Raw genomic sequence first — 8,990 nt, forward strand, 5'->3', positions numbered from 1 at the left:
ATTCTCAATTTTAGTTTATACTTTTTGAGGGATTCTTTATAGGAATCCCAATCTTGGGGATGTCTAGTCTTTTTTGCTCGATTCTACAACCTCTCCTGAGTATATCTAGTGCAGCAGCCCACCAATGCATATTAGGCTGAACAAATTCTTACATCATTATAATTAAGAAACAACATGAACTGTCAGTCTGGTAGACGTAGGAACGCTACACAGTCGCCATTTTGAAAAGTATCACAACAAAAATAAACTAGACGTCATCGTAAGAACGCTACACGGACGCCATTTTGGAATTAATCAATACAAAAACATTATTTTAAAAAGTCAGTGATATGACGTATCCGGTTTCTGTCAAATCCACTTATTTTATACTATTTATGAAGAAAAGTCACTAATAAACTTATTTATTTCAACAAAATGTCTTACTTTGTACTATCGATAAGAAATACATAAGTTTTATATCGATCAAAGGAATGCTTTTAAACTTTAAACTACATTATAGATATTTATCAATTTTTATAAGTAAACTTGTGTACATAAGAACTTATGTTTTATCTTAAGAAACTATGGTTCATACCTATTTCAATTTCAAACTCTTAAATAACGTTATGAGAAAGTAATGACGTCGCTTACAGTATCAACGATTATTTTGAAACAATTTCGTTTGTAGAGAGTTTCGTTGGAAATTTTGAAAGAAGTTAATCATTTTTATGTGATTAAAGATCCAAGATTTCATTTTGTATATGTACATTTTTGTTTTCTTCTATCTAAATGTCACCCTTGAAAAAAAACAACAATTCAATAGGTACAAACAATTGATAAGAAACGACAACTATTGCTACTATACTTCATTTTTGGTTTTATCAAAAAGTAGTTTTAATCATTTCTGTAAAAATCTAAAAACAAGTTTAATTTCTTTTTTTTAACTCAACACGAGTCATCAAAAAAATTAAATCTTCGACACATGCCAGGAACAGAAATATGTCTGTCGCCATTTTGCGATCTGTCAAAAAAAAAGAGAAAACAAATGAAAACCATAAGATTTATCAATGATTGAAAAATAAGTCTTCCCTTTATAAGAACAAACTCGATATTTTGAAATGACATCAGTTTCAAATAGACATTTGCATTGATTGATTCTTAGAATTTAAGTTCAAACATTGACATCAAGGAAACGCAAAGGTTTAAGAAATCATGCATAAGACTTTGGGGGTATTGATAACTCTCCTAATTGGATTTGTTTGCGTTCAGAGTTTTGCTATTGAGGTAAGGTAGTGCAGTTTTATTAAACACATTTTTAACACTGTAATTTTAATTTTAACACAGGCCCGTTGGAGTGGTGTAAATAACGAAGTCTATTCGAAGTATGTTTGTAATGGTAAGGAAAATGGCGCCCGAATTATGGTAGTTGGATCATGTACTCAATACTATGAATGCAAATCTGGTGAAAGCACTGTCAAAACTTGTAGGAGTCCAAACAAATTTTTCGACTCATCATCAGAAAAGTGTGTGGCGAAATCAGACTGCATTGAACCCAAAGGTGATTGCTCGACATCAAAGCCTAAGCCGACACCACCTTGTAACAATAAGCCCACAACACCATCTACTCCAAAACCAACTGAGCCATCCAAGCCCACTAAGCCCACCAGGCCAACAAAACCAACCAAGCCAACACCAACCACTCCCCAGGATACCCCATGTGAGATCAAAGGTCAAAATGAACAGCAAAAGTTGCAGGAAGAACTTGAAAAGCAATATGCTGAATTTTTTGGTAATTCTGGACAGAAGTGCGAATCCCGTGGTGGATCTTGCCGCGGCCTCCCAAATGGAACTTTGATCCCCCACAAAGACAATTGCCAAATGTATTTGGTCTGTTTTAATGGCTGTGGTGCTGAAAATATGTGTCCCGCTTCGTTACTTTTCAACTCTGAAACACGATTGTGTGATAAAAGAGAGAATTCTAAATGCAGTTTGTAAATCTTGTTTCTAAAAATAAATACAACTTTAAGGAATTGAAAAGTAAAACTTTTTTGTTTGTTTTCTTTCTACGAAGCAAATGATGTCCCTAAAAATATGTAAAATTTTAATTTGATCCAATGAAGTGTGTTTCTTTGAGGCGACCTATTTATCATTCGATCTCGCTCTCTCTCTTTCTTGATGAGACCTTAAAGGAAACCTCTTCAAAAGAGTTTAACATCATTGAAGAAATGAAAAGCTAAAGAAATTATTTTGACAGTTCTATGACTTTTTTCACTTTGACATTTTACAATGTGACCTACAAAATGCATTATTTGTGTTGATAACTTGTAAAAACCCAGAACTGTCAGCTGTCAAAATGTTGCACAATTGTTTTTAGGGTTATCAACATCCTACCTCGCCGGATATAACTTAGGGCTACAAATTGAACAGAAACAACAACATTATAAACACTTTATTTATTTATTTCGATTCCGAACAAGAACATGAAGGTTTGGAATTAGGCGTGGTTTTGGAACCTTAACACGATTTACACGGTTTGGAAGTTGAACTCGTAGAGGATTCTGTTGTAGATGATTATGTTGTTTTTGGAATATTTGGAAATAGTAATTTAGAGTCACAACCGGCATCTTCTGGCCGATCACAAACTTCTGAATATTTATTGAAATGTAATCCCTTGCCACAAGCCATGTCATAACCACATCCGTCAAAACAAGCAACAAACCACTCACAAATGCCAGCATAAGGCAACAGTTTTCCATTTTCTTTGCCATAACAAGTAGCTCCTCTAGATTGACAAGCTGGATTATAATCAGGCTTAGCATACAAAGAATCACAACCAGCGTATTCGGGATAATCGCAAATCTCCAGTGGTGCATTAAAATGGAATCCGGGGCCACAATCCATAATGTAGGCAGTTCCGCCGCCACATGCAATATACTTGTTGCAGTCTCCAATGAAGGGCAACAATTTACCGGATTCTTTGCCAGAGCATGAGCTTTGACCGCCACCGTTAGGAAGAGGTGTTGGCTTTGGTGTCGGTTTAAATGGTTGACGTGTTGAAGGCTTAGCGGTTGATGATGGAGCTTTTGAACTGGATGTTGGTCTTTCAGTTTGCTTTACGGGTGGAGGAGCTGTTGCACAAGGACATGGTGCTGGCTCGGGTGGGCTAGGTTGATAATTTTCATACGACGAATCGCAACCAGCTTGGGCTGGCAGCAGGCACTGTTTGTGTTCAGCGCTAAAATGAGTTCCATTTGGGCAATCTCTACTGATTTCACATCCCATCAAGCACTCTATGTACTTGTTGCAATCATTGGGGCTTGCAATGAAAGTTCCATCGGTCATATTTTTGCAAGACTCTCCAGATGCATCGCAATTTAAACCTGATGGTCCAGTTGATGGACCAGGTGTTAATGGTCCAGGTGTACATGGTCCAGGAGTACATGGAGCTGGCGAACATGGAACTGGCGAACATGGACCTGGTGTGCATGGAGCTGGCGTACATGGTCCTGGTGTGCATGGAGCTGGCGTACATGGTCCTGGTGTACATGGAGCTGGCGTACATGCACCTGGTGTACATGGACCTGGTGTACATGACCCAGGTGAAGATGGACCTGGTGCACATGAACCTGGTGAAGATGGCCCTGGTGTACATGAACCTGGTGAAGATGGACCTGGTGTACATGGACCTGGTGTACATGACCCAGGTGAAGATGGACTTGGTGTGCATGAACCTGGTGAAGATGGACCTGGTGAACATGGACCTGGTGAAGATGGACCTGGTGTACATGGACCTGGTGGAGATGGACCTGGTGGAGATGGACCTGGTGGAGATGGGCCTGGTGGAGATGGACCCGGTGGAGATGGGCCTGGTGGAGATGGGCCTGGGGGAGATGGACCTGGTGGAGATGGTCCTGGTGGCGATGGGCCTGGGGGAGATGGACCTGGTGGAGATGGACCTGGTGGAGATGGACCTGGTGGAGGCGGACCTGGTGGAGATGGACCTGGTGGAGATGGACCTGGAGGAGAAGGACCTGGGGGAGATGGACCTGGTGGAGATGGACCTGGAGGAGAAGGACCTGGCGGAGATGGACCTGGCGGAGATGGACCTGGAGGAGAAGGACCTGGCGGAGATGGACCTGGAGGAGAAGGACCTGGTGGAGATGGGCCTGGTGGAGATGGACCTGGTGGATTAAAAGTTTCATTTGAATCGCAGCCAGCTTCAGTTGGGAAAGTGCACCGTTTAAGTGTTGTGCTGAAATGAGTTCCACTCGGACAGTTCGTACTGATTTCACACCCCATCAAGCACACAATGTACTTGGTGCAATCAGTAGCATTTGCAATAAAAGCACCATCTGTCACATTTTTACATAATTCTCCAGGTGATTCGCACTCAATTCCGGAAGGTCCAGTAGGTGGCCCGACATACGATGGATCACACTTAGCACTTGTTGGCCAATCACAAACCTGCCTCTCGCTGTTAAAATGTAATCCAGCAGGACATTCCATATCACATCCACATTCCAAGAAACACTGAATGAATTTTGTGCAGTCATTTTTGTATCCTATCTTAACGCCATCTGGAAGACCTTTGCACGAACCACCTGCCGATTCACAAACTGTTCCAGATGGTCCAGTAGCGGGTTCATCTCGGGCATTTACAAAGGTGATACTCAAAAGTAATCCCACAATTAAGAAAAAAGCTAAATGTGTAGAAATAAGCAGAAATTACTAACAGACAGTTTAAATTAAAAATAATGCTTCACTTACTCTTCATTAAATCTTATGGTTTTTCTTAAGATTTGAAAACAGTAACTCGAGACGACTTGTATCGAAAACAATACAAAAATAGAGTGCCCCGACGACGACGTTGAGGCAATTAAATTGTAAGGTTTAATAAAAATTTAAAGCTCTGGGTGGTAGCTATAAAATAGTAAACTTTATCTGGATAACGGTAAGCGTTTATAAATATTACGTACCAACAGAAATGTCTGAAGATAAAAATGGTACTTTCCCGTGTATTGGTTGTATGATTTTTGTTGTATTTTATAATCAAAGATGATGGCAAATTTTTAGTCTAAATTTGTGCGAATTTTGATTAAAACATTTTATCAGCAACTTAAAATTTGATATTTGATAATCCATTGTACATATTTTTGTTTTGATTTGTAGTTAATTGGATGTGCTTATTTTTAGGCAAAATACTTTAATCTTTAGTTCCTTATTAAAATTTCATCAGTGTTTTTTTTTTTGCCAAACTCTATGAATTTATGTTGATTAATAATTTTTGTTATTCTAGATATCGATTATGATTATTTCTGCTCGTGTCCTAATTTAGAACTCGTGATTGCACTCTTGGATTCAATTAAAATGCTAAACGCGCAACAGAATAAAACAAGGGCCTAATGACTTACAACTCTCAACCATTCCTGTGAGCGACTCATGTTGCCAGGAATGGAGGGGACCTACGGTTTTAAGCCCAATCCGAACGGCTAATTTCAGAAAGCACTTTTCATGGCAAGAATTACTCTTGGGGAATTTGTGAATTCCTCGAAAGAGGTAGTGACCGTGAAAAAAACTTTAGATAGCACAGGCAGGGTTTGAACCCAAGACCTCTGACATGATAGTCCAACGCACTTACCACCACACCACGGTTACTAGAAACTAGAGAACCAAAGACTTCCCAGAAAGAAAAAGAGAGAGGAAGTAAAGGAGTTTTACGACATTCACAAGTTCATAAGTCTGGAATTGAAAGCTGCAAAGAGAAAGTGGAAATATCGAAGATCACGGCAGTCAATGCTGCAGACCGTATAATCTTCTATATGAGAAGTCTTACAAAGCCTCTGGAGCATATGGCCTACATTTCCAGCTTTTTAAAGCGGTCATTTGGCTAGGAGCATGTATTTACTTATCTATAGAATATGGTCGTAAGAAACCATGCTCGATGAATGAAACCCCAGAAACTATTAAAAATAATTTTTAGTAGTTTCTTGGGTTTTGGAGTGGAACTCAAGCTTAGGACGAATATATTAAGTAGGTTAGAAGTCTTATACAAAAGATCATTTATAAAAATAAGAAAGAATATCGGAGACAAAACGGAGCCTTGTGGCACAAGAGCGTTTATTTTGTGGATATCTGATTTGAAACTGTGCAATACTTCTGGAATTGAATCATTACTAAAGACACGCATTTTTGATAAGAGATATTGATGCCAAACTCTATAAAATGATTTTGAAATATCAAGGGCAATAATATTACTTTCTCCAAAACAATGTAAAGATTTGTTCCACTGTTCGCTATGATAAACCATGAGATCCGTTTCTACAAAAGCCATACTGACGGTCATTAAAAAGTTTTCGTTCTTGAAGATATTTAAGCGTTTCTATGACCTTGGAAAGAACTGATATAAGTGCAGTTGGACGATAGCTAGAGGGGAAGGAGGATTCGGCTTTTTTAGGGAGAGGCTAGAAAAATGCTCTTAAGAGACCTGTAGAATAGAACAGATGGAAAATCTTACGCAGTGGTTTTCCCAGCGTTGAAGAACATCTCTTTAGAACAATGGGGGGAATTCTATCCAGGCCAGCGGGTTTGTGAATGTCAAAATCTTTAATACTCTAGCCACTGAACTAATGAGAAAGAAGATTCTTCCCATAGAATCGTTTACGCTTTGTGGTACAGGAGGAATCATGTCACTCATTAGCAGCATCGAATTAACAGCAAACTTTGCTGCAAGAAAATTGGCTTTTTGAATCGACGTTACAAAATGATTGTTTTTGGAATCGATCGTCGGATCTGACGATGACGTAGTGTTGTGCACATTTTTTACAGTCTATCGTCAACCAGATAGACCATATTGCGATCGACGCCAGACACGCTTAAAGCATCATGGATGTCCAAACTTTCCGCGGAGCTAACATCGACTCAGACCACTACCTCGTTGTAGCTAAGGTAGCACTTCGAATTTCCAGACCCAAGGCAAAACGCAAGAGATCGCCAAATCCTTTTCCGACCGAGTAACAAGTAACCTCTCTCGAAGTTCTCTACCGCCAACACAATGTTAAACCAGTGGCAACCTTGCCAAGATGCAATCAGAGAAGCCGCTGGGTTTCAAGCAACCACCAGAAAGGAACCTCTGGTTTGATGAGGAATGTCGGCAGGCAAACACAGACAAACAACAGGCACGCAAAGTGGCGCTGCATAAAACGACGAGAGATACTCATGAGCTCTATGAGCAGAAGAGGCGAAAGGAAGGCTAACTTCTCAGAAGGAAAAAGAAAGGGCATGAGAAGCGTGTGGTCGAAGATGTTGAGAGGTTTAAAAGCAGGAATGAAAATCAAAAATTGTATGAAAAGGTGAAACGAAATTCACAGGTACATTAACCTAGAACCGAAGGCTTCAAAGACGAAAGTGGAAACATCATAGTGGAAGAGAAGTCAATGCTGAGTATATGGAAGGACCACTGTATAATCGCGACGACTAACTGAACTCCACTGTCAGGCATGATGATCCATTCAACATAGACGTCGAAAGCCAACAATGCCGTCCTCCGACTTAGACGAAGTTAAGATTGGCATATCTAAGCTGAAGTCTAATAGAGCTGCCGATGAATGGAACCTCAATATTGTTTGCCCGATCCTGTAAAAAGGAGACCATCTAAACTGCACCAACTATAGAGGCATCAGTCTACTTAACATCGCCTATAAAATCTTCTGTGCCGTACTATTTGAACGTCTAAAGCCCATCGTCAACAACCTGATAGGTCCTTATCAGTTTGGTTTTAGACCAGGAAAGTCGATCAAATATTCACATTACGGCAGATCCTGGAAAAAACCCAAGAACACCAAATCGACACCCACCATCTTTTCATCGATTTCAAGGCCGCATATGACAGCATCTACAGGGACAAGCTGTATATAGCTATGTCTATTTTAGGCATCCCTGCCAAACTTGTCCGTTTGTGCAGGATGACCATGAAGAATTCACGCTGTTCCATAAAGGTTGGAAACAACTTAACAGAACCATTCGATGTCAAAAAAGTTTTAGACAAGGTCATGCAAATTTTTTTACATCGTACTTGAATGAATAGTGAAGAGCTCACACGGCAACACTAGAGGCATTATCTTTCAAAAGTCTGTCCAATTACTGGCATATGCTGGTGAAATTAACATAATCGGAAGAACTCAGCGTGATGTCAATGCGGCTTTTGAGAGTATTGAGGCAGAGGCTGCAAAAATGGGTTTAACGATTAATGAGCGCAAAACAAAGTACATGCTGTCGTCAAGAAATTACCTACAACACCGACGTCTTGGTCAGAACGTCACCATCGACAGACTTTACTTTGAGGTAGTCAAGGACTTTGTTTACCTAGGCTCCGCTGTAAACGCAGAAAACAACACCAGCGCTAAGATCAAACGAAGAATAACTCTTGCTAACCGCTGTTTCTTGGGCTAAGAAAGCAATGGAGTGCTAAAGTCCTCTCTCGGGGGCCAAAGTGTTGCTATATAAGACCCTGATCATCCTCGTCCTGCTATACGATGCAGAAGCATGATCTATGACAAAACCGGATGAACGCACCTTTGGTCGGTTCGAAAGAAAAGTTCTCAATGTGATCTACGGTCCTGTATGGATCGAAGGGGAGTGGAGGAGGAGATGGAACGACGAGCTGTACAGGCTATACAGCGACGTAGACTTAGACAGAAGGGTAAAAGTCCAACGACTAAGATGGCTGGGTCAAGTAGAGCGCATCTAAACCAATGCTCCGGCCCGGAAAGTCTTTGAATCCACACCCACAGGACAGCTTAGTAGGGGAGGACCACGAATTAGGTTACGCGCACAAGTGGAAGGTGACCTCACCCAAATTGGAGCGTGAAACTGGAGACATTTAGCTAGAGACCGAGCTAGATGGAGAAGTTTGTTGGGCGAGGCTATAGTTCACACAGGATATCTGTTACAGGTCTTTCTAGCTTGTTTGAACTTATTCCGGTTTTTCTCAGTGTGGTTGGCTTTGTAATTCC

At 40.4% G+C, this 8,990-nt stretch overlaps 2 protein-coding genes across 9 annotated transcripts; one reads left to right on the forward strand and one right to left on the reverse strand.

Annotated features, from left to right (window-relative positions):
* The first annotated feature begins 1,099 nt into the window (after positions 1-1,099).
* On the forward strand, positions 1,100-2,022 carry LOC129941230 (uncharacterized). The gene is made up of 2 exons (XM_056049817.1): positions 1,100-1,263; positions 1,324-2,022. Exons 1-2 carry the CDS (start codon positions 1,192-1,194, stop codon positions 1,972-1,974), a joined length of 723 nt encoding a protein of 240 aa, XP_055905792.1. The 5' UTR covers positions 1,100-1,191; the 3' UTR covers positions 1,975-2,022.
* A 496-nt stretch (positions 2,023-2,518) lies between these two features.
* On the reverse strand, positions 2,519-4,930 carry LOC129941221 (basic proline-rich protein-like). Of its 8 annotated transcripts, none has more exons than XM_056049802.1 (4): positions 4,747-4,930; positions 4,131-4,679; positions 3,636-4,040; positions 2,519-3,605 (listed from the first exon to the last, which is right to left on the reverse strand). In XM_056049802.1, the coding sequence occupies exons 1-4, from the start codon at positions 4,751-4,753 to the stop codon at positions 2,551-2,553; spliced, it is 2,016 nt and encodes a 671-aa protein (XP_055905777.1). In that variant the 5' UTR covers positions 4,754-4,930; the 3' UTR covers positions 2,519-2,550. The 8 variants fall into 8 exon arrangements, with proteins under 8 accessions (XP_055905777.1, XP_055905780.1, XP_055905781.1 ...); XM_056049805.1 differs by having other exon boundaries at positions 2,519-3,635; positions 3,741-4,040; positions 4,747-4,929; XM_056049806.1 differs by having other exon boundaries at positions 3,711-4,040; positions 4,747-4,929.
* Between the last annotated feature and the right edge of the window lie 4,060 nt (positions 4,931-8,990).

The sequence above is a fragment of the Eupeodes corollae genome, chromosome 1 (genome assembly GCF_945859685.1).
Source record: "Eupeodes corollae chromosome 1, idEupCoro1.1, whole genome shotgun sequence".
In the NCBI taxonomy this organism is placed as follows: domain Eukaryota; kingdom Metazoa; phylum Arthropoda; class Insecta; order Diptera; family Syrphidae; genus Eupeodes; species Eupeodes corollae.